The following is a 27,701-nucleotide window of genomic DNA, read 5'->3' as shown; positions in this document are numbered from 1 at the left end:
TTACTTAAGTAAATATATATTTAACTATGTATAATACTTACAGCTTACAGATTTGACAATTCAAAATTATACACTTAAGTAAATGTGTGAAAAAGTTGACATTTTAGTATATAGTAGGCCAAAAATTTCAAAAACAACTTTACCTCAAAAATATTTTACACCAATTTTCAAAAGTGCTATCTTCACAGGTTCATTTATCTCAACAACCCAGTTAGGTTATCAAATCTCGAGGCATGAAGTAACCAGTATCCTATCCAGAGACAGCACTTTTGGTACTGTTGCTGAGGGTATGAAAATCCTGGGTCTTTGAAACCCTATAACAAAGCCCCCTTTACCCTCCAATCCTGAGACAACAAATCTTGTAGTTCTCCCTCATCATCGCTGTCAACATTCTCCTCTTCCTTTTTCTGAAGTTCTTTTATAGTCAGAACCTCTTTAAGCTTATTTTTTATTTCATCCTGGCGATTCCGAAGCTTTTCCACCCGACGGTAACATTCTATCTGCTCATCGATCTCCCCAATTTGCCGGTCCAACCGTCCCTCCTCATCCTCTTCAGCAACTATAGCTTCGGAAATAGTATTGACCTGTCTCATGGCCTTTTGAAATTCGTCCCACTCTTTGTCCATCTGATCCTTTGGGGCATCAACCTTTCGTACCCTAGCATCTATCTCAGGGTCGTCAAAAAAGCCTTCCGGTAATGCTTCCGCTGTGTTTTCTCGCCTTTCCACGACTTTTTCATGTATTTCTGCCTTCTCAATTGACCCCGAATGAGGAATTAAAGGGGCCTTGGGAGGATTTGTATCCGAGAAACCGCTTGGCAGCATACTTGTTGCCTCTCTCGAGGAGGAAAGCGAGGGTTCCTTGCCCTGTGAGTCGGGCGGCTGCTTGCTGGTGTCCCCTCTTTTCCCTTCTCCTCCCTCTTCCTCCTCCTCCTCTTCCTCATCTTCATAATCAGGGAGTAAACCGAGTCCCGAGGCCTTACTGAGGGTCGCTCTGGCCGAGTCCTTCCCTGCTCTGTCAGAATTGGTGGGCAAAGCGGATGTGGAGGGCTGTACCTGAGGCAGCGGGGAGGCCTTGGGTCTTTTGGCATCTTGGCCATCCGCATCCGGCGCCTTCCTCTTGGCTGACGGGGGCACGGCGCTGGAGGACGGACCCTGGGTGGCTTCCTTCGCGCCTTTGAGCTCGGCTACTTTCTCACGGTGCTGCTTTCCCAGGACGTGGGTCTGCCACAGGAGCTCGCTCTTCACCGGGGTGTTACACAGGGCACAGCTCAGCTGCCCCAAACGGTTGTACTTCGCAAATGGAGATTCTATGCGTTTCCGATTGGTGCTCAGACGCTGCTTCTCCTTCATCAAGCGCCGCAGTTCGTCCTGATTCACCACTCGCTTCCCCGCCGGAGTGCGAGCTGAGGCCATCTCGGCGTCGGGACCCCAGGCGACTCCGGCTTCCGTGCGGGCGAGGTCTGGTAACGTCATTTCCTGTCTCGGCGAGGATTGGCTGAGGCTCCGGAAGGCGGGCGGCGGCGCTGGGATTTCTCTCGAGATCCGGGCTGAGGCTGTTTTTAGTTGCTGGGCCGCACGCTCGAAGCTGCTATGGCTGCGATAAAGGCGGTAAACTGCAAGGCCGAGGTGGCGCGGGCCCAGGCGGCCTTGGCTGTCAACATATGTGCCGCCCGAGGGCTGCAGGATGTGCTGCGTACCAACTTGGGGCCTAAGGGCACCATGAAAATGTGAGATGGCCCGGCGGTTGGAACGGCGGTTAGGGCCGGGGGTTTGTTGGGTGTCGCGGCGCGCTTTGAGGCAGACGTTCCGCGAAGAACCTAGAGCGACGGGATACCTTCGTTCTCATTCCTGTACGGAGGTCACCCCTGGCCCGGGGCGGGAGGACAGCCTCCCGAGGAAAGGGCCCCGAGTGAAGCTTGTACACCCTCACTCCTTCACTTGTGTTAAAGTTCATGTGCAGTTGCAAGTCAGTTCATCTCGTGTGTCTTGTCTTGAGAAGCATGAGCCATTTAACTCTCCTGCTCTTTGGGACTACATGCCCTTAGTTTGTTTTTTTTTTTTCGGCCCCGTGTTGTAGTGGTAAGGGCACCCAGGTCTTGGAGCCTGGCAGCCATGGGTTCAAATCCAAGTTCCCTTCTAGCTGTGCATCGTTAGGCAAGTTACTTGCACACTCTGTGCCTACGCTTCTTCCTTTTTATTTACCCCTTCGGCGTATATTTACTTAGCATCACTATTTTTTTTTAGAAGAGTGAGGAAAAGAACGCTAAAATGTCTAAGAGGAGGAGTACATTCTAAGAGGAATGAGCAGAATTAACGGTAGAAGAAGGCGCTTGTATGCTATTTGGGTGCTGGGAAAATAGAAATGGTGAAGATGATTATATGGAGGAAAGGGACTAATTACTGATGGGAGTAGGGAGAAGGAGAAGCTTCTCAGATAACAGGTTTTTGATCAGAGTCTTGAAAGGTAAGTTAGAGTTCACCAGTTGGAGAAGGGAGTAAAAAGGCCTTCTGTAGTAACTTCAGGAACAAGAAAGCCCACTGGTGTAAATCCAACAGAAATAAAAACAAGCATGCTGTATTAAGGGAACCACAAGATTTTCCCACAAGATCTCATTTGGTAGATGCAGCAGGAAAAGTAGACATAAGCCAGACTGGGAAAGGTGAACAACGTCATCCTTGCTAAGTAATCCGGATTTTACCTTGAAGGTGATGGAGAAGATAAAAACTCATGGAAAGATTTTTGATCAGGTAGCTAATTGAGTCACACTACTTTTTAGAAATAAATATAGTGTGTGGGGTAGATTCAAATTCAGAGATACCAGGATGCTGTCTAAGTAGTCCAGGCTAGAGATGTTGATGACAGTGGACACGGAGAGGAGGGACTAGATGAAGAAATACTTAGGTTGTGGAATTATCAGAACTTGATGATCTAATAAATGTGAGGGGTGAGGGAAGAAACTAGGTTGAGTGAATGAATGGTACATTGTACCAAAATAAAAAACCTGCAGGAAATTTATAGTTTTGTTGTTTACAGGCTTCCAAGTATTCTTTGACTAAACTTCTGTTCATAACTCATCAGTTCCTCTTAAACTTGTAAATGCTCCATTTGGAATGAAATCATCATAGTGGTCTATATGGGAAGTGATTCTGTAGGCTGCACATGGTGATGATTACCATGGTGTTGCCCCATGGCACTTGGAAGTTTTGAAGCTCAGTTCCTTATACTAAGGACGGTGAGTGGCAAGAACTGAGAATGTCTTGCTTAACCCTTGCCATATGAGGTTAATAATATCACTATTTTCTGAACAGGCTTGTTTCTGGTGCAGGTGACATCAAACTCACCAAAGATGGCAATGTGCTGCTCCATGAGATGGTGAGCTGATACTGCTGACTTCAATAAATCTTAACAAGCCTAGAACATAGTACAGATATATATATATATATATATATATATATATATATATATATTTATTTATTTGACAGAGATATAGTGAGAGAGGAAACACAAACTGGGCGAGTTGGGAGAGGGAGAAGCCGGCTTCCTGCTGAGCAGGGAGCCTGATGCGGGGCTTGATCCCAGGATTCTGGGATCATTACCTGAGCCAAAGGCAGATGCTTAAAGACTGAGCCACCCAGGCACCCCTTTATTTATTTATTTTTTAAAAGATTTTATCCACTTTTTTTTTTTTTTAAAGATTTTATCCACTTATTTGAGAGAGAGAGAGTGAGAGCACCTAAGCTGAGGGAGGGGCAGAGAGAGAAGCAGGCTCCCCTCTGAGCAAGGAATCTGATGTGTGACTCGATATGTGACAGGATGCTGGGATCATGACCTTGAGCCTAAAGCAGGTGCTCAACTGACTGAGTCACCCAGGCAGCCCCAAACTGTGATGTTTAAACCAAAGCTGTCAGTTAAATACTGCAGTTAGTAATACTTGTTGGATTAGATCTTAATAAAAGATGGTTTTGATTGTTTTGAAATCTTTATACAGTCCAAGTAATAGCTTAGGGATACTACCAAATTAGTTACATCTTTTAAAGGCACTGAATTGTGTTCTTTGTAATATGAAAATATAAAAAAAAATCCTTTGCTATTTTAGTAAATATATTCATCTTAGAGATTGAAGAATTTGATCTTATTTTGGAAACGTCATTGCATTCAAAGCAAAGACTTTTACAAAATGTTCAAACCTCATTAGTTCTCAATTTAAAAAATTTGGTAATGACATTTATTAAGTATTGATAAGAATTTGTGAACTTGTAGAATGAAGCTTATTTCTTAATTTTATTATTGGTCTTTAGGTTATCTAGTTTTCATTGGACTATTTTTTTTTTAAATCTCATTCTCTCTTTTAATCTGTTGCTTACTTTTTCCAGCAAATTCAACACCCAACAGCTTCCCTGATAGCAAAGGTAGCAACAGCCCAGGATGACATTACAGGAGATGGTACTACTTCCAATGTTCTCATTATTGGAGAGTTACTAAAACAAGCTGATCTTTACATTTCTGAGGTATTAGCATTTTACAGAATTCACATTCATGTGATATTTTATTTTGAATGAGGAATTGTTTTCACTAGTAAAATGTTTTAATTTTAGAGGGCAAAAGTAATTTTTATCAAGATACTTTTGGACAATTATAAATGGAAATAATCATGAACTTTTTTTTTTTTTTTTTACAAAATAATGCCTTTCATTGGAATTATATCCCACTTTTTAAAATGAAGTATTTAAGATAGATAAGAAGGTAAAAAATTAGCCATCTACCCATGAATAATGGCCTAAAAAAGACAACATCACTGATAAAGTTGAAGCCAAATTATGCACCTTTTAAAAAAATAACTGGAGAAAAATGATTGAAGGTTTTCACATTGTGAATTTACCTATCTTTCTAGTTTTATTTTCCTTATAAACCGTCTACTCTAGCGAGACTCCTCCATGCTACTCCCTAGCCTTTAAAATCACTATAACACATTTCTACCTCAGTACTTTGTTCAATCTGTATTCTTTTCTTGGCATTACTTATCTGTCTTCTTTGATTAAGTATTTAAAAGTTTCCATTCTTTCAAGGTCCATTTCAACAAAGCATTACTTGGTCAAAATGCTAGAATTATTACTTCTTTGCATTTACTTAGAATTGGGAATTGTCTAATAACTCAGTACCTGCAACGTACCTCTTTTAGGATTCTTTTGGCTTTAAGCAGTAGAAATTTGACTAAAAATGATTTAAACAATAAATTATCTCCCATGACAGAACATCCAAGGTAGTTGATTAAAAAATTCTATTAGTCATCAAGTACTCTGGTTCTTTCTGTCTCTTAGTGCCTCCATTTACAATGCTGTTTCATGATAAAGCTTATTTCCATCCTGATTATAAGACTGTCAGAGGAAATTAGGAATACCTGCTTCCTTTAGTAACACTTAGCAGGAGAGCACAAGAAAGAGCCATTTGCCCAATTATGGAATATAAGTCCTTTTTTTTTTTTTCCCTTTTTTAAAAAAGATTTTATTTATTTGACAAACAGAGATCACAAGTAAGCAGAGAGGCAGGCAGAGAGAGAGAGGAGGAAGCAGGCTCCCAGCGGAGCAGAGAGCCCGATGCAGGGCTCTATCCCAGGACCCCGAGATCATGACCTGAGCCGAAGGCAGAGGCCTAACCCACTGAGCCACCCAGGCGCCCCTATAAGTCCTTTAAAAAAAAAAATTATTCATTTGACAGGGAGAGATCACAAGTAGGCAGAGCAGCAGGCAGAGAGAGAGGGGGAAGCAGGCTCCCCACTGAGCAGAGAGCCCAATGCGGGGCTCGATCCCAGGATCTCAAGATCATGGACCTGAGCCGAAGGCAGAGGCTTAACCCACTGAGCCACTCAGGTGCCCCAAGTCCTTTCTTTATATGATTGGGTCAACTTTGATCTGTGTCCATCCTGTTGGAATTGACTTAATCTAATCAAGATCTACCCTTTGAGCTATCTAGAGAGGGTAGCTTCCTCTGAAGACTGGAGGAAGGGATAACCTAAACAAAATTAGGGTTTTGTTAAGGAGGAAGAAGTTTAAGAAAGGGGAGATGCTGACAGACACTGATGTAATTATAAATCTGTAGCAGTATAGTGATAGAGCTAGGCACAAAATATGATAGAAACACTGAGGAGGGAGGGATATCCTAAACTAGCCTGAATTAGGAAGCACTTCCTGGAGGAAGTAATAAGTAATAAGACCTGGGTTAAATCTTCAGGATGAGAGAGAGTGAGCCACAGGAAAGACTGAGGGGTAAGGAGAATGACATTCCAGGCAGAAGGAACAACACGAGCAGAGGCACAGAGAGGAGAAGCAATGTGGTATGTGTGTAAAGCCACAAACACTATGGTATTGGCAAAGTTTAAAGTGATAAGGGTAGGGGCTCCTGGGTGGCTCAGTTGGTCATCTGGCTCCCTGCTCCGTGGGGAGCCTGCTTCTCCCTCTCTTTCTGCCCCTGTCATGTGTGTTCTCTCTCAAATAAATAAATACAGTTAAAAAAATAAAGTGATATGGACAGTAATGAAAGCCTGGAGAAGTAGGTGGGAGCCAGATCACAGAGGGCATGTAGTATGCTAACCAAGAAGAATGTTCATGTTTATGTGTTAATGACTGATGCAGTCAGATTGGCATTTTAAAAATTTGGGTGACAGTTTTAAGGGAGACAATACTGGAAGATCATAGTAGTCTAGGCGAGAAGGTGTGAGATCCTAGACTGAGGTAATGTTTTGAAAATGGTTCATAATCATGCTCTAGAGTCAGGCTCTGCAAGTTTAAAAGATTTTATTTATTTATTTGACAGACAGAGATCACAAGTAGGCAGACAGGCAGGCAGAGAGAGAGAGAGAGAGAGAGGGAGGAGGAAGCAGGCTCCCCGCTGAGCAGAGAGCCCGATGCAGGGCTCAATCCCAGGACCCTGGGACCATGACCTGAGCCAAAGGCAGAGGCTTTAACTCACTGAGCCACCCAGGTGCCCCTTTAGTGTATATTTCTTAAAACCAGGATATTCTCTTATATAATCACAGAATAGTGATCAAAACCAGGAAATTAATATTAACATTGTCACACTGATACAGTAGTATAACCTACAGGTTTTATTCCAGTTTTATCATCTGTCCCAACAGTGTCCTTTATAGCAGAAAAATATCTGGGCTCATCCATTGCATTCAGTTGTCATATCCCTTTGGTTTCCTTTAAATTGGAATAATTCTGAGCTGTGTTTTGTGTTTTACATTGCTACTTTTAGAATATAGGCCAGTTATTTTGCAGGAAGTCCTCAATTTGGATTTGACTATTTTATTGTAATTAGACTCTGGTTACAAACTTTTGGCATGAATACCATGGACATGCTTTAGTATTCTTAATGCATTGTATCAGGAGGCACGTGATGCCTATTTGTCCCATTACTGTGATGTTAACATTTGGTGAAGGTGATGTCTGTCTGTACATTTCTCCAAATCAGTGCTGGTTCTTTTCCTCCACATTAAAAGGAGCCTCTCTTTTCTTTTGTGCCCATACAGAAAAGTACCACATGGCAACATTACAATATTTGGAAATAAAGAGGACTTTTGTAGTTTTTTGTACTGGACTTACAATTTTTCTCTAAGTCTGAGATTACTTTCAATATGAAGCACTGAAAAATTACTTTTATAAATTATATACATACCCATATTAATGGCATTGATGTGGGTAATATTACTTTTTCTGGATATACCTGTTAATAAGGGAAGATGGTTACTTTTACTTTGGATGACTGACTTTATAATTTTTAGTTTTATGTTGATGTAACAGGGCCTGCACCCTAGAATAATAGCTGAAGGATTTGAGGCTGCTAAGATAAAAGCACTTGAAGTTTTGGAAGAAGTTAAAATTAACAAAGAGATGAAAAGAGAAATCCTCTTAGATGTAGCTAGAACATCTCTGCAAACTAAAGTTCATGCTGAATTGGCTGATGTGTTAATAGAGGTATGTGACTAAACTTGCTTTCGGAATGAGTATAGACTAATGCGCGATGGTATTTTATTCTATAAGATAATCAACCACTGCATATGGTTCTTTTGCACGTGAAATGAAATATGGAAGACAAACACTTATAGACCTACCTAGAGACTAGACTTGATTGATTAGAACAGTATGTGAAATTTTTCAAAAGTGTCATAATAAACCTTTAAATTACCATGAACGTTACTGCCTGTGGATTACCACAGTGGCTGCCTGTGGATTGTCCCTTGTGGGTGCCATTGGGGTGACATACTGGTCTCTTAAACCCAGAGGTCCATATTTATTATGTGAGGAGACACAAAGGGAATTGGTTAAGCTTACCACTTTAATGAACCATGATTAATAGATAGATAATATCGATAGATAAGTATTATTCTATAGATAGGTACTAAATAGATAATATTCACATCTGGGAAATGCATATTTGTTTTGTTTACTTCAAAGGTAAAATATATGTAATATAAAGACAAGACTGGGTATTTTGGGAAGACTTATATCAGGTGGCTATAGTTTGATATCATCATTGTTCCTCAGCTTTGTATTTTTTGAAACTTGAATATATTGCTTCATCAGGAATGATGAATTCATAACCCAAATCACAAGACATTGATATATAAATCAGAATGCTTTCTTGCTAATTTACTTTGAGAGATATAAATGACAAATAGACTGGAACCAATAGGAAAACCTACTTGGAAAATGAGATTAAGATCAGACAATTTCTTGCTCAACAGAGTTCAAATAAAGACTGCAGTTGGAGTCTTGTTGGAGGACATATATCAAGTGACCCAGAATCTTCATTTTATCTGGTTAGGGCCCCCATTCTCTTCTGGAGTTCTGGAAACACTGATATTCTCATTATTCAGTGGTTTTTGTCATTATTCCCTATTAGGCTTAAGACCAAATATCATGTTACCTCAGGTAAAGTTTTCAAGGGTATAGTTTTTTGCTTTATTTATATTTTAGGATGGTTATACTATAGTACTTAATTTCTGTAATTAGTTGTTTTCCTATTTCTTTTTTTATTTTTATCTTTTTTTAAAGGTTTTATTTATTTGTTTGACAGAGATTACAAGTAGGCAGAGAGGCAGGCAGAGAGAGAGAGAGGAGGAAGCAGGTTCCCACCTAAGCAGAGAACCTGATGCAGGACTCGATCCCAGGACTCTGGGATCATGACCTGAGCTGAAGGCAGAGGCTTTAACCCACTGAGCCACCCAGGTGCCCCTTCCAATTACTTTCTGAGCTAAACAGTAGGATGTATTGTACCATGCTTCTCAAATTGTATACCCCTGGGCATATGTGGCAGAATAAGTGAGATAGGTCTTTCTAGAGTCTCAATTTTACTTTGCAGTTTTGGGGAAAAGCATTACTTTCACATTAAAACAAACATGTATATTATAGCATGATGTGGAAATTTTTCATGATAAAACACAAAACCTTAGAAATTTCTGGCTTGTAAAGCCAGCAAATTTTAGCTTTTACCTTACATTACATTTCCTTCTTTTCCATTAATATGTTCTTTGGTGGAAAAGTTTAAGTAGTGTTGGTAATAGAAAGAGTAGTAGCTTGGCAGTTGAAAAGAATTGAATTCTAGGGACACCTGGGTGACTCAGTGGGTTAAGCCTCTGCCTTCGGCTTAGGTCATGATCTCAGGGTCCTGGGATTGGGCTCCCAAATCAGGCTGTCTGCTCAGCAGGGAGCCTACTTCTCCCTCTCTCTGCCTGCCTCTCTGCTTACTTGTGATCTCTCTCTCTCTCTCTGTGTGTGTGTCAAATAAATAAATAAAATCTTAAAAAAAAAAAAAAGAAAAGAATTGAATTCCAGTACTGGTTCAGCTACTGCCTTTTATTTTTTATTTTTTTAAAGATTTTATTTATTTATTTATTTGAGATCAGGACCCAAGCCAAAGGCAGTAGCGCCCCTGCTACAGCCTTTTAGACCCATTTTAAGACTCTTTTAAGTTCTTCTTCTTCTTTTTTTTTTTTTTTGGAGAAAAAGTGTGAGCTGATGGGGGTGGGGTGTGGGGAGGGGCAGAAGGAGAGGAAGAGAAGATTCCAGGCAGGCTTCATGTCCAGTGCAGAGCCCAATGTGGGACTTGATCCCATGACCCTGAGATCATGATCTGAACTAAAATCAAGTGTTGGATGTTTTACCAACTGAACCACTCAGGTACCCCTAAGACTGTAACTTAAAGTTTTATCAGAGTTTACTTATCTGTAAAATGAAGGATTTGGGCTTGATGATCTCTGAAGTTCCTTTAGGTTCTAGGGTATCCATTGGCATTGGTTATTACTGGTGTCCATGACAAAGTGGCCCTTTTTGGCCTTGCTCTGTATTTTGAGGTCTGAAGCCCTTTATCTGCTTAGTCTGGTGATTACTTAGGCCAGTGATTTCTTTTAATAGAACAGGAATTACTGTTCTCATTTACTTCTCTTTCAGGCTGTGGTGGATTCTGTTTTGGCTGTTAGAAGACCGGGTTATCCTATCGATCTCTTCATGGTAGAAATCATGGAGATGAAGCATCAGTCAGAAACAGATACAAAGTAAGTTACATAAACTTTGACAATACATAGATTCTAGAATATTTGGTTTAGTTCAGATGTTTTTTCATTAATTGCCTTACTTTTATTCAACATCAGTCTATTAATTCAGCATATATTAATTGAGTACTTATCCCAAGCTAGTCATTATTTTGAGTGTTAGGGATAAAGAATAAACAAAACAATTTCTTTCTCCAAGAAGATTTTGTTTCAAGTTGAGGGAGGTAATAAATACCTAAGTGATAATAAAAGCTTGAAGAAAATAGAGTGACTGTGTGAGAGCTTGTGTGTGATTTTAGAATGTTTAGGGAAGGTCCTCATAGTAGGAAGATAGAGAGCTAAGAGGTGTCCGAAGAAGTAAGGAATAGCCATGTGCACATCTGGGGGAAGAGTGTTCTGAGTCAAGGGAGTGACGGTTGAAAAGGCCCTGAGGCACACAAGTGTGCTGGGGTGTTTGTGTGCAGTTCTTTTCTTACCCCTTGGAGCTCATGCTTTCTTTACTGTTTTATAGCTCTTCAGTGTTTTTAAGGGTTTTTGTTTGTTTGTTTTTGGGAGAGTGAGTGTGTGTGTGTGTGTGTGTGTGTGTGTGCATGAGCCAGTGAGGGTGAGATGCAGAAGGAGAGGGAGAAAGAAGATCTTATGCAGGCCCCACACAACAGCATGCAGCCTGATGCAAGGCTCAATTTCAAAACGCTGAGATTATGACCTGAGCTGAAATCTCGAGTCGGATGCTTAACTGACTGAGCCACCCATGTGCCCCAGGGTTTTTGTTTTTAACCCAGAATTTTTAGTTGCTTTTGGTGGTAGCGTTGGTCCAAATTAGTCTGCCATTGCTGAGGGCAAAGCAGTTCTTGGTTTATATTTCAGAAGGATCTCGCTGGTGGTTGTAGGGAGAATGCACTGTGGAGCAGGGCACCTGCCAGTGCAAGGGCAGAAGCTTGGAGGCCAGTCAGGAATCTGTTGTAATTCAGGAGAGGGATGAAAACAGTTTAGACCAGGGTATACTTAGAAGAAGAAACAATAGGATCTATTGATGGTTCAACACAGAATGCGACAGATAAAGAGTGAAGGATGTCTCCTGGGTTTTTGCATGGAGCAGCTGGAAAAGGAGAAGTACTTTTTCTTGGGATGGCAAAGACTTGGAGGAAAATATTTGGGAAAATAAATCAAGAGTTTGGTTTGGGAAATGTTACGTTTTAGATGCCTATTAGGCATCCATGTGGAGATGCTGAGTAGAGAGTTGGAGAGGTGTGTCTGGAGTTTAGAACAGAGGTCTGATCTGGAAATATACTTGGGAGTTATCCGTGTGTAGGTGACTTAAAGCCTATGAGAGGTAATGAGTTCATCTGGGAGGTGAATATAGATAGAAGAGGACATTTACTCTCCCTCTACCCCTCCTCTTGCTCTCGCGCTCTCGCTCGCTCACTCTCTCAATATAAATCTTAAAAAAAAAAGAGGAAGTTTAGTTAAGCCCTGGAAACTCCGATGTTTAGAAATTGAGAAGACAAAAGGATATAGCACAGGAGACTGAGAAGGAGTGGTTACTGGTAGAGGAAAGCCAAGAGAAGTTAGAGGCCCCGAAGCTAAGAAAGGAAAATGTTTTAGAGGGAGAATAATCAACTGTGTCATATGCTGCTGAAACTTGGAGCAAGTTGTGGATTGAAAAATGACCTTTAGATATGGAAAGCATTTAATGTTTTTGGTGGCTTTAATGAGAACTGATTTAGTAAAGGAGTGGGTATAAAAGTCAACCTGAAGGTGGGCTCCACAGAGAAGGGTTAGGGAAGTGAGGATACAAGCTTATACCAATCCAAAGAGGTTAGAGAAATGGGGCAGTAGCTAGAAGGAAGTATGGGAAAGGACTTGAAGGAGAAGCATTCTTTGTTTTAAAGATGGGAATTATCGGGGCGCCTGGGTGGCTCAGTGGGTTAAACCTCTGCCTTTGGCTCAGGTCATGATCTCAGGGTCCTGGGATCGAGTCCCACATTGGGCTCTCTGCTCCGCGCGGAGCCTCCTTCCCCCTCTCTCTCTGCCTCTCTACGTACTTGTGATCTCTGTCTGTCAAATAAATAAAATCTTTAAAAAATTTGAAGATGGGAATTATCATGGCAAATCTGTATCCTGATGAGAATGCTCCTGGAGGCAGGAGGAATTGATGGCAGTAGGGGGATGGGGTATTGCTAGAGCAGAGAGGAGAAAAGGAGTAGAGTACATACATGCAGAGGAGCATGGACAGTTCAGTCATAGGAATAAGAGGTTCAGGTTCAAGTGCAGGTGGATTGGTAGAGGTAGTGATGGGACAGTGCTTGTATTTTCTCAAAGCAGCAAGGTCATTTGCTGAGAGCAAGAGGGAAAGAGTGGAAGCTTGAATACTGAACATACATTTGCTTGTTTCTTCCTAAATATCTTCATTTTCAGTTAGAAGTTGGAGTAATTAGATTAAATTTTGTAGTTAGATTAAAATCAGTAGTTAGATTAAAAATTTGAAAACTTCCTTGTAATCATGTTTATTTTAAAAATTATTTCTTTACTTTAATGTAGAACAAATACTGGTTATAAAAGAAGGAGAAATATCATTCCCTAATTGGGTATAAATGAAGTTTTGAAAGTTACAAAAATATTTTCTTTTGAAAGAAAATTTGGAAAACAGGAAAAGAGCCTCTCCCACCCCCAAATTATCCGTATTCCTACTGCCCAAGCAGAACTTTACTCTAGGTTCATTTTTTTCTTGTCAATACCAAGGTGCTTATTTTTTTAAAGAATAGTTATAATCATTCTTTATAGGTGGTTTGTTGTTCTGTGTTTATCAGCTACCTATGTAAATATTTTTCCATGTCATTAACATAGTTTTCATGACCACCAAATAGTTGGGTCATTTATTTGCTGAACAATGCCCTATTGTTAGACATTTAGGTTAACAATTTTTGGTTGTTCCATATAATTATTTTGAACAAATGTTCCTAAGAAACTCATTGTATGTCTGCCTCTCATTACTTGACCAGCTGTGTCATATGTTTGAGTCACATAATTTAGAGAATAATTCTGGGTTGACTTTTCATTGTGACTTCATAGTCATACTGTGTTAAAGTGGATTTTCTTTTCCAGTTTTACTAATTATGTGTAAATTTGGTGCAAGGAAACAATGTGTGTCCTGATCTGTTACAATTTTAAGAATACAATCCTTATTTTATAATAAATTTAGAGTGTATATTCTAAGTAAGACACATTACATATTTTTAATAGATTGATCAGAGGATTAGTTTTGGACCATGGTGCCCGTCATCCAGACATGAAGAAGCGAGTAGAAGATGCATTTATTCTTACTTGCAACGTGTCACTAGAATATGAAAAAACGTACGTGGCAGTTACTCTTTGTAAATGTTGAAACTATATTTTCTAGAAGTGTTTTTAATTTTGATTAATTAATTGATTTAGAGACAAGTGGGGGAGGGGCCAAGGTGCCGTACAAAGAAAGAATGAATCTTAAGCAGGCACAGGGCTCAGTCTCATGACCCTGAGATCATAATCTGAGCTGAAATTAAGGGTTGGATGCTTAACCAACTGAACAACCCAGGTGCTCCCTAAAAGTCTTTTTTAATCTCTTTCTTCCCTCCCTCCTTTTTCTCTCCACTTTTACTCGCTCGTTTTTATTAATCTTTTAGAGAGGTGAGCTCTGGTTTCTTTTATAAGACTGCTGAAGAGAAAGAAAAGTTGGTAAAAGCTGAAAGAAAATTTATTGAAGATAGAGTACAAAAAATAATAGACCTGAAAGACAGAGTCTGTGCTCAGTCCAATAAAGGATTTGTTGTCATTAATCAAAAGGTGAGAAAGTTCAGATTTTAACTATTTCTAAATGTTTTTCAGCATTTCTTGCAGTGTGGTCTGTGGACTCCTAGGAATCCCAAAGACCATTTCAGGGAGTCTTTGAGGTTTAAAAAAAAAATGGCAGTTTCATTTGAGATATCTTTTTTTTTAAAGATTTATTTATTTATTTATTTATTTATTTATTTATTTGAGAGGGAGTGATAGAGAGTGTGTGTGGCGGGGAGGGGTGGAGGGAAAGGGAGAATCCCAAGAAGGCTCCCTACTGAATGCAGAGCCTGACATGGGGCTCAATCCCATGACCATGAGATCATGACCTGAGCCAGAATCAAGAATCGGACGCCCAACTGACTGAGCCACCCACACGCCCCCATTTGAGAATATCTTGAAGTGGTAAAACTTACTAATTAAATTTTGATTAAATATACATCCTTTTATAATTCTATGTGATAGAGTGTGAAATCTGAATATCAAAATATGGTTGTTGTGGGGGTGTCTGTATGGCTTAGTTGTTAAGCATCCCACTCTTGGTTCCAGCTCAGATCATGATCTCATGGTTATGAGATTGAGCCCTGCATCAGGCTCTGTGCTGAGTTGCGCATGGAGTCTGCTTGGGAGTTTCTCTTTCCTCTCCCTCTGCCCAGCCCCCATGGCCCCCCCGCACCCCCCCCCCCCCCGTGATCACACTCTCTCAAAAGAAATTTTTTTTTTTTAAAGATTTTATTTATTTATTTGACAGAGAGAGATCACATGTAGACAGAGAGGCAGGCAGAGAGAGAGAGAGAAGCAGGCTCCCTGCTGAGCAGAGAGCCCGATGCGGGACTCGATCCCAGGACCCTGAGATCACGACCTGAGCCGAAGGCAGCGGCTTAACCCACTGAGCCACCCAGGCGCCCCTCAAAAGAAATTTTTTAAAAAATATAGTTGTCTAGAGGGAGAGTTCTTGTATAATTGAGTTGCAATTATATAATTGCACATTTATACATATATACATATGTATATATGTATAATTGATCCACTTTTTTCATGGAATGCCATTTTTACTTGTTTTTTTTTTTTAAAGATTTTATTTATTTATATGTCAGAGAAAGAGAGGGAGAGAGCGCGCGCACAGGCAGACAGAGTGGCAGGCAGAGGCAGAGGGACAAGCAGGCTCCCCGCCGAGCAAGGAGCCCGATGTGGGACTCGATCTGAGGATGCTGGGATCATGACCTGAGCCAAAGGCAGTCGCTTAACCAACTGAGCCACCCACGCGTCTCGCCATTTTTACTTTAAAGATTAACTGGCAGGGGTGCCTGGCTGGCTCAGTTAGTAGAGCATGCAACTCTTGATCTTGGGGTTGTGAGTGCAAGCCCCATTTTGGGCAGGGAGATTACTTAAAAAAAAAAAAAGAATAACTGACAGAAAAACTGTGGTTATTTAGATATAGGTATTTGGCAGGCTTCTCTCAAAAAGGAAGAAGCGGTTCTGTCATTTCAAGGAAAACAACTGACAGTGTTTGTTCCAAATAAATTTGAGCTTTCAAGTCAAAATTAAAATTTTGGAAAACTTATAACTGCCTCTGTGAATTTGACTGCTTTCCAGTGCTTAAAGGACTTTTCTGATAGTATTAGTGGTGATATTAGCAAATGTGGTATTTTTGATATTATATACCTGTGAAATGTACCAACATTTGGAAGCTCTGCTTAACATAGTGAACCACTTTTTTCTAAATGAGTAAAAAATGTATGATTAACAAAGACATGCCTGGGTAGATAATACATTCAAAGTGTAAGATAGACAAATGGATTTTAATATGAAAGAATATAGAAAAGATTATTGATAGGTCCCATATTTCACATTGACACTAACCTTTAAGGAACTGTCATTTATTAGTTTTGATATAGTATCAAAGAAGAATATCCACATGTATCTGGAAAGGCTATTAAAATATTCCTCCATTTTCCAATACATATTTGTTTGAGTCCAAGTTTTCATAATATACTTTAACCCAAACAACATATCACACCAAATTGAATGCAGAAGCAGATCTGAGAATCTAGATGTCTTCTATTAAGACAGACATTAAGAAGAATACCAAAAACGAAACAGTGCCATTACTTTAAGCCTTATATTTTTTTGTTTAGGAAAGAATAGTAAATTTTCACTTGAAGATGTTATTTATGTTAACATAAAATGGGTTGTTTATTATTTTGAATGGATTAATATTTTAAACATTTCTCAATTTTAATTTATAGTATGACAAATATTATAGAATACAGTTCACATAAAAGCTTTTTGAGTTCTTAATAATTTCTAAGAACATGAAGCAGTGCTAAGATCAGAAAGTTTGAGAACTACTGGCTTAAGATGTGCTTATAACTTTTATGCTAATTTGGTTTTAGGGAATTGATCCATTTTCCTTAGATGCTCTTGCAAAACATGGCATAGTAGCTCTTCGCAGAGCAAAAAGAAGAAATATGGAAAGGTAAGCTTGCAGATTACTATGTATCCTATTTTTTAACAGATAAAATTGAAATGATCCCATGGTATTCCTTTTAGTTTATATGTAAACATTGTGAGCAAAATAGCATACAGATTCCAAAATACTGTCTTTAATTTCAATAAATAATGGAAGTGTCAAAAATCAAGACTGTTAAAAAAAAGTCGAGACTGTTAACCTACCTCAGAACTTTGTTGAAGTACAAAGAAGGTTTTTATCTTAAAACATTTTTTTTTGAAAGGATGAATGGGCAGAGCACTGAGGATTTTTTTTTTTTGAAGATTTTATTTATTTATCTGAGAGAGAGAGAGAGAGACACTATGAGGAGTAGGGAGGGGCAGAGGGAGAAGCAAACTCCCTGCTGAGCAGGGAGCCTTCTGTGGGACTCAATCCCAGGATCCTGGGATCATGACCTGAGCCTAAGGCAGCCACTTAACTGAGCCACACAGGTGCCCTTTCTTAAACAGATTTTAAAAACAATACAACACAGCGACAATGCTCTCTTCTGTGTTAGATATCTTTTCACCTTTAAGAAGTTAAGTCTTTAGTGCTTTCATAACAAAAGCTATGGTACCTTATGTCATTTCAGACTCTCTCTTGCTTGTGGTGGAATGGCTGTGAATTGTCTTGAAGACCTTACTGTAGATTGCTTGGGACATGCTGGTCTTGTACATGAGTGTGCTTTGGTGAGTATCTCTGATGACAGTGGTTATAAAGTGAAGAGTAAACCTTTTGCTTTTTTATTTTATTTTTTAAGATTTTGTTTATTTATTTGACAGAGGACATAAGCAGGGGTAGTGGCAGGGAGAGGGAGAGGGGGAAGCAGGCTCCCCGCTGAGCAGAGAGCCCAATGTGGGGCTCCATCTCAGGACCCTGAGATCATGACCGGAGTCAAAGGCAGATGCCCCACCCTTTTAAAAAAAAATACTAAGTCTTTTAATTCAGGCTTTTCCTTTTGGTGTCTGAATAATCCACAGGACAGATTTTACAATTTATTTATCTAAATGTTTGTTGAGAGTTCAAATATAACAACTGCTTTTAACACATATTTACTTATGTTTGATAAAAATTCACAGGAAGATTGGGTTCTATTATTATAAGCTGGGTCTTCATTTCACAGTAACATTAAGTATTAGAGTTATATCTTCTTGGATTATCGTCTAGGGTGAAGAAAAGTTCACTTTTATTGAGGCCTGTGTTAACCCTCGTTCTGTCACCTTGTTGGTTAAAGGACCGAATAAGCATACTCTGACACAAATCAAGGACGCTATAAGGGATGGACTTCGTGCCATCAAAAATGCCATTGAAGATGGTAGGCTCTTTTTTGTGATGGATTATGAACCTTAATGTATTTTTAAAGTAGTAATATATCTATCCTGATATATGGTATTTTAAAAGATATGAATGATTACTATATTTTTTTTTACTAAGATTTTTCCACTGGAATATTCTTAGTAACTATGCTGTGCTTTTTTTTTTTTTTTTTTTATTTGAGAGAGGGTATATGAGCACAACTGGGGGGAGGGGCAGAGGGAGAAGGAGAAGGACAAATCCCAGCTGAGCAGGGAGCCCAACTTGGGGCTTGATCCCAGGACCCTGAGATCATGGCCCCAGTTGAAGTTAGATGCTTAACTGACTGAGCCACCCAGGTGCCCTAGTATGCTGCCCTTTTAATTAACTTCTGTTTATGAAGTGAAAAAGCACTTAATTTGATGCTGTAGTATCATTTTTTTATTTTTAGAAATTTATTTTTAAAACCACTGGGGTGCCTGGGTGGCTCAGTCAGCTAGGCATCTGAGTCTTGATCTCAACTTAGATCTCAATCTCAGAGTCATGAGTTCAGGCCCAAGCTGGGTTCCATGCTGGGTGTGGAGCCTACTTAAAAAAAAGAAAAAAAAGAAATTTATTTTTAAAATCGTGAAAAGGCTTTTACAGCTTAGAACTCATTCCATTACCTTAGGTACAGTGTAATTTTCAGAAAAATTAGGAAAGAATATTAGCTTGTATTATTTACTGATAATTTATAAACTAACTCCATTTAAAATAGAATTATAAGCATGTGAAAAGATGCTCAACATAATTAATTGTCAGGAAAATGAAAATCAAAACCATGAAGAGATACTGTTTTACAACTGTTATGATGGCTATAAATCAAAAAGCTGGACAACAGTAAGTGTTGGCAAGGATATGGAGAAATTGGAGCCCTCAACATTGTTGGTGGGAACTGCTGGAAAATAGTAGGGAGTTCCTTACAAAGTTAAACACAGAGTTACTAGATGACCCAACAAATCAACTTTTAGGTGTATACCTACGGTATACCTTAATATTCTTTGATCAAGTTGTTCTGGCTGCATTTGTTGAAAAGATTTTTCTTTTTCCAGTGAGTTGAGGTGCCTTTGAAACTTTTCATTGAAAATCAATTGTTCGTATTTGTGTGGTTCTATTTCTGTGTTCTTATTCTGTTCCATTGATCTGTCTGTCTCAGTGTTAATATACTGTCCTGTTTACTGTAACTTTATGATAAATCTTGAAATCAGCAGTGTCAGTTCTCCCATTTTGTTCTTTTTCAAGTTATTTTGGTTATTTAAAATCTTTTGCATCTTCATATGAATTTTAGAATTAGCATGTCAGTTTCTACCAAAAAGACTTGAGATTTTTTTTTAAAAGATTTTATTTATTTGTTTGACAGACCGAGATCACAAGTAGGCAGAGAAGCAGGCACAGAGAGAGGAGGAAGCAGGCTCCCCGCTGAGCAGAGAGCCCATGCGGGGCTCAATCCCAGGACCCTGGGATCATGACCTGAGCCGAAAGCAGAGGCTTTAACCCATTGAGCCACCCAGGCGCCCCAAGACTTGAGATTTTGATTGGAATTTCATTGAATCTGTAGAACATTCTGGGAATAATTGGTATCTTAATATTGAGTCATGGTATATTTATTTATTTGAGCCTTCTTGACTATCTCAGCTATATATATATATATATATATATATATATATGTATATTTCAGCAATATTTTGTAATTTTTAGTGGCATATCTTTTTCAGATTTATGTAGTTCATGAATTTTGGTCCTTTGGTACATGATGTTTTTAAAATTTCCATTTCTGATTTTAAGATATAGAAATACAGTTGATTTTTGTATATTGATCTTAAATTCTGCAACCTTGTTAAACTCACTCATTCTCGTAGCTTTCTTAGAGATTTCACGGACTTATCTACATACGTGGTATAAATGATCATGTTGTCTGCTAATAAAGACAATTTTACTTCTTCCTTTCTAATCTGGTTATCTTTTATTTCTTTTTTCCTTTTATTCCATGGGCTAGAAACTTCATTGTTGAATGGAAATGGTGAGAGTGGGCATCCTTTCCTTGCTCCTGATCATACGGGGAAAACATTTAGCCTTTCTCTATTATGTATGATATTTAGCTATAGATTTTTCTAGAAGTCCTCTGTCAGATTGAGGAAGTTCTCTTGCTGAGAGTTTTTATCACAAATGATGTTCGATTTTGCCAGTTGCTTTTCTGGTGATCTATTGAGGTGATTATATGTTTCTTCTCTGTTAGATTATTAATGTGGTAAATTACATTAATTTTTAAACGTTCAACCAACCTTACGTTCTTGAGTTAAACCCTACTTACTTATGATATATTATCCTCTTTAAATGTAGATTACAGTTTTTAAATTATTTTTTAAAATTTTGGGTATATATATGTATATAATTTGTTATTTTAATCATTTTTAAATGTTATAATTCAGTGGCTATAAGTTACATTCTTTCATGTTGTTGTGCAACCATCATCATCCATCAATAGAACATTTTTCATCTTCTAATACCGAAAATCCATAGCCATTAAACAATAATTCTCCATTCCCCTCTCTTCCCATCTCCTGGAAACCACTCTTCTAATTACGGTGTCTGTGAAATTGACTATTCTATGTACCTTGTTTGAGTGGAATCATCCAGTATTTGTCCTTTTGTGACTGGCTTATTTCACTTAGCATAATGTCTTCAGGGTTCATCCATGTTGTGGTATATGTCAGAATGTCCTTGCTTTTTAAGGCTGAATAACACTGCCCTTTATATATATATATATAAATATATATATATACACATATATATATATTCTCAGGTATATATATATATATGTATATATCTGAGATTAGGACAGAATATTAGCATCTATCTATCAACTTGGTGACTGCATCCTTGCCACCCATTCACATTTTTAAAAAGTTCCTTCTGAGGGGCATGTATACACACACACACACACACACACACAGCCTGTTACTTATCCATTTATCCATTGATGGAAACTTAGATCACTTCACCTTTTGGCTGTTGTGAGTAATGCTGATATGTGTATTGTCCTTTCTATATATTGTTGGACTTGATTTGCTAAAATACTAAAAGAATTTTTATATTTATATTCATAAGGGGTATTTATATATATTTTTTGCTTATAATGCCTTTATCTTTTTTGCTGTTAGAATAATGCTGGCCTCAAGAATGAGTTAGAAAACATTCTCTCCTTTTTAATTTTCTGAAAGTGTTGAATTCTTGTGTAGAATTGTATTACTGCTTTCTTAAATGTTTGGTAGAGTTTACCAGTAAAGCCATCTGGGCCTGCAGTTTTTTTCATGAGAAAAATTTAAGCTATAATCAGTCTTTTTAATAGATACTTTTTTTTTTTTGACTTTGTGTCATTCAAGAAATTTGTCTGTTTCATCTGTTGAGATCATCAAACTGTTGCCCATGAGCTAGATCCTGTTTGCTGCCTGTTTTTGGTAAATAAAGTTTATGGGGCTACAGCTATACCCATTCATTCAGGTATTACCTGTGCCTCTTTTGTGCTACAGTGGCAGGGTTGAATAGTTACAAAGGTGATGGCATGGCCAACAGAGTCTAAAACATTTAAATGTGGTGTTTTGCAGAAAATTTGCTAATCCCTGATCTAAGTTTTCAAATTGATTTGCATAAGTTGTTCATAATATTCCCTTACTATTGTACTTTTAACGTCTGTGGAACCTCTAGTTATAATTACCTTTTTCATTTCTGACATTGTTCCTTTTTTTGACACTCTTCATGTTTATTTCATTGATTTCTGCTCCAATTTTTATTATTTTCTTCTGTTTACATTAAGTTTCATTTGCTCTTTTCTAGTTCTTAGGGGGGGAGGCTGAAGTCATTGGTTTGAGACTTTTCTAATGTAGGTGTGTAGTGATACAAGTTTCTTTTTAGGTGTTGCTTTAGTAACATCCCACATATTTTATGTGTTTTCTCAGAATGGGACCAGGGAAGTTTTTACAGCTACTGGTAATGTTCTCTAATGTTCTATTTCTTAAGGTGGGTGGGAGGTACATGAGTACATTTATTTCCACATTTATTCTTTATACCTTATACATATAAATATCCTTCTGTGTATATTCAGTATTTCACAAGAACTTGAAAAATTTTTTAAAATTACTTTTTAATTCTGGTATAATTAACATACAGTGTTATATCACAAGGAACTTTTTAAAAATGTGAATGGGTGGCAAGGATATGGTCACCAAGTGGATAGATGACTCTTTTTTTTTTTTTTTAAAGATTTTATTTATTTATTTGACAGGCAGAGATCACAAGTAGGCAGAGAGGCAGGCAGAGAGAGAGGGGGAAGCAGGCTCCCTGCTGAGCAGAGAGCCCGATGTGGGGCTCGATCTTAGGAACCTGGGATCATGACCTGAGCCAAAGGCAGAGGCTTTAACCCACTGAGCCACCCAGGCACCCCGATAGACGACTCTTTTGAGCAGTTATGTTGTACAGGGAAGCAGAGGAAGGGGCAAGTAATTAAAAAAAAATGTGGGATAAAGGAGAGATTCTTTTTGTGTCGTTCTGTTTTAAAGATGGGTGATTCCAAGGCAAATTTGTTGATTCAAGGAGAGTCATAAACTTTATGAAAACCATATCAGCAGGTATAAAAGTCATATCCTGTTGTGAAAATCGATGTTTTTAACCAGAGCTTTTACCTTAAAGTAATAAGAACACCTGTATTTTTCCCTCAGGTAGCTGTTTGGGTTTCGCTGCAGTATAGAAAACAAATACAATCATAAGTCTCAAGAATTCTATACCAAAATGGTGACGAAATTATCTTGGCCTAAAGTTTTTTGTTTTTTTTTTTTAAATTTTATTTCAAGTCAGATACTACAGTTAGTTTCCTGTCCCCCAAATTATAAATAACTACCTTTTAAATATAGTCATAAAGAATAAGATGAAGATGGAAGAAATGTCTGCTCTTAACAGAGAATGAAGTAAGCTGCTTGCAGCCAGTTGTCTGTACCATGCCTAAGGATGCTTCATAAGGCATCTGAGTAACCACTGAACTATGCAACTTACTTTATTTCCGTATATATTTAGGTATATTTTAGGTGTCGGCGGTATAATTTGAACACACTTGAATAGCTAAGTGCTTTTTTCTCCGGTGTTTCTGTCCAGCATGCCTTGCCAATCTTTTCCCTCCAACAGGCTGTGTAGTTCCGGGAGCAGGTGCAGTTGAAGTGGCAATAGCGGAAGCCCTTGTTAATTACAAGCACAGTATAAAAGGAAGAGCTCGTCTTGGAGTCCAAGCTTTTGCTGATGCCTTGCTCATTATTCCTAAGGTACAACTATCCTAATGGCCAAAGAACAAGTGGTTAGACATAAGGGTGTTGGATTGTAAATTGTCCACATTATCTAAGACCAGAGTAGAAAGACAGTTTTTTAAATTAACATACAATGTATTATTTGCTCCAGGGGTACAGGTCTATGAATCGTCAGGCTTACACACACACTTCACAGCACTCACCATAGCACATACCCTCCCCAGTGTCCATAACTCAACCATCCTCTCCTACCCCTCTCCCCGCCAGCAAACCTCGCTTTGTTTTGTGAGAGTAAGAGAGACAGTTTTTATTTGCATTTCCCCAGGCACTTTTGTTTAAGATACATTACAGTTAAGCAGGGAAACTTTTGGATAATAGCTTGGAATCCTTGTCAAAGTTTCATGAAATCACTAATTGCCCCTTTGCCTATCTCTGAGTGCGAAATTTGAAGTAAGTCCAGAAATTTCCTTCAAGAATGGTTCATGATTAATCATAATGAGAAAGTTTAGAACTTAAAATTTAACTAGACTTTAGGGTAGAATTTTATCTTAGTGGTGGTATCCAAAGTGTTAGCATCACTTTAAATTGTGGGAAACTAGACCTTCAGGCTGTTTAGCACTGCCAAATATAAGCGTGCTTTTGTCATTTTCATTTTAATACCTAGAAAAGGAGAGAAACCAGATATTCCATGTGTTGAAAGAAGGACAGAGAATTACCATTCCTTTTCCTTTGCCTTAATCTGGTTGTGAACCACTTAGAAACAGAGAAGACCATGTCATGTTATTACCATGAAGTAAAAGATTAAGAACAGTGCCAGCAAAGTCTTTTTGTTAATTGCTTTAAAATTATTCATAATTTGTGGAATCTTTGAGAATTGGATATCTGTTTTATCTTTGCCCAAAACAGCAAAGTCAGTAAGTGATGGTCCAGTAGTTTACACAAACCGGTAAGCCTGGTATATAGTGGTGGTTTGGTTCTACTTGGAAATAAACCAGGTTTAGAGTGCTTTTGTCTCCATTCCTGTTGCCACAGGTCATGACTGTCCTCATGTTGATGAGGACATAAAGATCCTGAAAATATGGAGGGTTCCTTTAGCAGGTGCCTAGGAAAAGCTAGAAAATGTGTGGCTCAAGGAACAAGAAGAAATAATACCATTCTACTAATTTTCCATTTATTATTATTATTTTGTAAAGATTTTATTTATTTGAGGGAGCACGAGAGAGAGAGAGAGAGAGAGAGCGAGAGAGAGCGAGCGCACGCACATAAGCGTGAATGCATAAGCAGGGAGGAGAGGCTTCATCCCAAGACCCTGAGATCATAACCTGAGCCGAAGGCAGATGTTTAACCTACTGAGCCACCCAGGTACCCCCCCCATCCATTTTTTAAGAAATCCTTTGCAAGGAGGGAAATTAATATGGGGTGGGGATGAGGGGCTGTAATGTCCTCAGAATTTAGTGTAATACACATAGGGAAGATGTTTATGTAAATATAAAAACTGCTAGATACATGAAATAATAATTTGATTAAGAATGGAATTCTTTGAAAGGAAATGATTACTGTATTATGAATATGTTTTCACAAGACCAGAGGGCAGAGCCTCACTTTTTATATTTGATACTCAAATATATATGTGAAGATAATTCACACACATATATTTTTTTTATTCTTAAAGGTTCTTGCTCAGAATTCTGGTTTTGACCTGCAGGAAACACTGGTAAAAGTTCAGGCTGAACATTCTGAATCAAAACAACCTGTTGGTATAGATCTGGATACAGGTAAGAAAGTGAAGAAAAATTAGCTGCTCAGTAAAGAAAGAGGTCATACTACAGTGACCTAGAACTTATAGTGAGGGATTGGAGATTCGGGGGACTTCAATATTTAAAATTTGGGTGCCTTTAATTTACTTTTGAGCTTCTTGAAAGAAAACATTCTTTTAAGAAAAAGTTTTTGAGTGCTTGTTATTTGACTCTTGAGATTGACCAAGAACAAAAGAGACAAAACCCCTGCCCTTCTAAGCTTATATTATAGCAGGGAAGGATAGGCACTAAATACATAGCTTAGGGGCGCCTAGGTGGCTCAGTGGGTTAAAGCCTCTGCCTTCAGCTCAGGTCATGATCCCAGGGTCCTGGGATCGAGCCCCGCATTGGGCTCTCTGCTCAGCAAGGAGCCTGCTTCCTCCTTTCTCTCTCTGCCTGCCTCTCTGTCTACTTGTGATCTCTGTCAAATAAATAAATAAAAATCTTAAAAAAATAAATAATAAGCTTAATAAGTTCCCTGAGCATTTAAGGAGTAATAAATACAATGAAAAAAAATAAAAGGACCCTATAAGGAAGACTGAATGCTAGCATGAGGGGGAGGTCACAATTTAAAGAGAGAGGGTGAGCAGGGTAGACCTCATTGAGAATATGTCTGTAGAAAATAATCAAAGGAAGTAAGGAAGTAGCCATGTTCAGGAACTGAAGAAAGAGTGTCCTGGGCAGAAGGAGCAGCCAGTGGCAAGGCCAGTGTCTGAAGTTTTTGAAGAGGAGGAAGGAGATTAGAGAAGTAACAGAGAGATCATGCAGGGTGTGGGGGCCAGTCCAAGGACTTTGACTTTTACTGCAGTGGAAGAGGGAGTAATTTTTGGCAGAGCTGTGATCTGGCCTAATTACATTTAAAAGGATTATTCTGGTTATTCTGTGGAGAGAAATCTGCTGAACAACTAGAAGGTTGCAATGGCCATTAACCACATTGGAGAACTGTGGGTAGAGCAGCTTTGGGGGAGGAGGCCAGCACTGAGTTTTGGCAAAGTTAAAATCAAAGTGTCTTAGACTTTCCAGTGAAATAGTTGGAAATATGAGTCTGGAGCTCAAGAAAGAGCTCTGGGTTGGAGATAAAAATGAGAGTCTTTGGAGTGTATATGGTTTAAATCCAGAAGACTTGATGAGAATACTTGGGGAGTGAGTATAGAGAGAGAAGAAAAGAACCCAGGACTAAGTCACTGGCTACTCTAAAATTAAGAGCTCTGGGAAGATGAGGAAGAACCAGGAAAGTCAACAGAAAAGGAGTCACTAATGTAAAAGAAAAAACCAGGCTGAGTGTGGTGTCCTGGAAGACAAGTGAAGCTAGAGTAGTCGGGAGGCTGTAAGTGTTGCTGATCCACAAGGCTTGAGAACTGACCACTGGGTTGGATTTGATAACATGGAGGTCATTGTGACCTGGACACTAGTAGTTCTGGTGGTATATTAAACACTGTTAGAATATATAACCAGTATTAATAGAATATATCAAGATTGTAGTGTTAAAATAGTTTGTTTTTACTTTGCAGGTGAGCCCATGGTAGCGGCAGATGCAGGAGTTTGGGATAATTATTGTGTAAAAAAACAACTTCTTCATTCTTGGTAAATTCATATTAGTAAAAAGAGAAAGACTTTTAGAGACATAATCAGTAACTTTAAAACTTGTTTATTGTGCTCGCTTCAGCAGCACATATACTAAAACTTGTTTATTGTTTTTGCCACCCTATAGTGAAAAATGGTTAAGTGTATGAAAAGGTGTAGTATCCAGTTACTAACACTAGCTTCTGTCATTTTACAGTCCTTTGTCCATTTTAATTCTAGCAGTGTCAGATTTAGAAATGTTTCCCTTACTGTTTATTTGAGGGGGAAGGGAAAGAAGAAGTTTACTGAAATTGTACTACACGTCTAGCGGGGGGAAAAGCAAATGATGTGCTAAAAATGAGCTCAGTTTTGTTGGTACATAAAGTCAAACTTTTGTTTTATTGGCTGGAGGATCTGAAATTATGAACAAGGGTGATGTTTGTATTTACAATAACTTTGGTAATTTCTCAGACCAACACATTAAAGAACAAAGTACTTTTAGTAGCTGAAGATTGCTGGGGGGAAGATGAGATCGGGTTGGTAGGCTTTACTTACCCTGTTATCTTTTTCCTCAGCACGGTGATTGCCACCAACATTCTCCTGGTTGATGAAATTATGCGAGCTGGTATGTCTTCTCTTAAAGGGTGATTGAGTTCAAAATCAACTCTTCCAGAAGCTGAGATTTAGTACAGTTATATCAGCTACCATTATATAACCTGAGCCATTCTTAATTTTTGCACAATAAAAGCAGTTTATATTTGCTGGCCTTAGTAGTCTCAATAATACTTCATCAACGTATAAAGAACACAAGGACTTTCCTAGTAAAGGAATAATAATGAAAATATTTTTCCTTAAGAGTTCTAACT

General features: G+C 38.5%; 2 protein-coding genes across 6 annotated transcripts; one reads left to right on the top strand and one right to left on the bottom strand.

Moving 5' to 3' along the window:
- On the bottom strand, window positions 1–1,475 carry ZNF830 (zinc finger protein 830). The gene has a single exon (XM_032843293.1). The coding sequence runs from the start codon at window positions 1,473–1,475 to the stop codon at window positions 315–317; it is 1,161 nt and encodes a 386-aa protein (XP_032699184.1). The 3' UTR covers window positions 1–314.
- Window positions 1,476–1,533: 58 nt separating this feature from the next.
- Window positions 1,534–27,701, top strand: CCT6B (chaperonin containing TCP1 subunit 6B). 5 transcript variants are annotated; one of them, XM_032843270.1, is made up of 15 exons: window positions 1,534–1,729; window positions 3,312–3,375; window positions 4,377–4,511; window positions 7,803–7,976; window positions 10,452–10,555; window positions 13,796–13,906; window positions 14,215–14,374; window positions 16,759–16,841; window positions 17,446–17,542; window positions 18,021–18,168; window positions 22,098–22,172; window positions 23,361–23,494; window positions 25,149–25,251; window positions 26,784–26,856; window positions 27,411–27,700. In XM_032843270.1, exons 1-15 carry the CDS (start codon window positions 1,593–1,595, stop codon window positions 27,481–27,483), a joined length of 1,671 nt encoding a protein of 556 aa, XP_032699161.1. In that variant the 5' UTR covers window positions 1,534–1,592; the 3' UTR covers window positions 27,484–27,700. The 5 variants fall into 5 exon arrangements, with proteins under 5 accessions (XP_032699161.1, XP_032699163.1, XP_032699162.1 ...); XM_032843272.1 differs by lacking the exon at window positions 4,377–4,511 and having other exon boundaries at window positions 27,411–27,701; XM_032843271.1 differs by lacking the exon at window positions 22,098–22,172 and having other exon boundaries at window positions 27,411–27,697.

This window comes from Lontra canadensis, unplaced genomic scaffold, assembly GCF_010015895.1.
Source record: "Lontra canadensis isolate GAN:19392208 unplaced genomic scaffold, GSC_riverotter_1.0 scaffold137, whole genome shotgun sequence".
Lineage (NCBI taxonomy): Eukaryota > Metazoa > Chordata > Mammalia > Carnivora > Mustelidae > Lontra > Lontra canadensis.
Note: the sequence above shows the minus strand (reverse complement) of the source record. Positions and strands in the feature narration are given on the sequence as shown.

Excerpts from the sequence above, each read along its gene's own strand:
- ZNF830 (XM_032843293.1), bottom strand. The coding sequence starts at position 1,475 with ATGACGTTACCAGACCTCGCCCGCACGGAAGCCGGAGTCGCCTGGGGT.
- CCT6B (XM_032843270.1), top strand. The coding sequence starts at position 1,593 with ATGGCTGCGATAAAGGCGGTAAACTGCAAGGCCGAGGTGGCGCGGGCC. Across the intron at positions 16,842-17,445 it reads AAAAGAAGAAATATGGAAAG|ACTCTCTCTTGCTTGTGGTG; the intron begins GTAAGCTTGCAG and ends ATGTCATTTCAG. Across the intron at positions 25,252-26,783 it reads TGGTATAGATCTGGATACAG|GTGAGCCCATGGTAGCGGCA; the intron begins GTAAGAAAGTGA and ends TTTACTTTGCAG.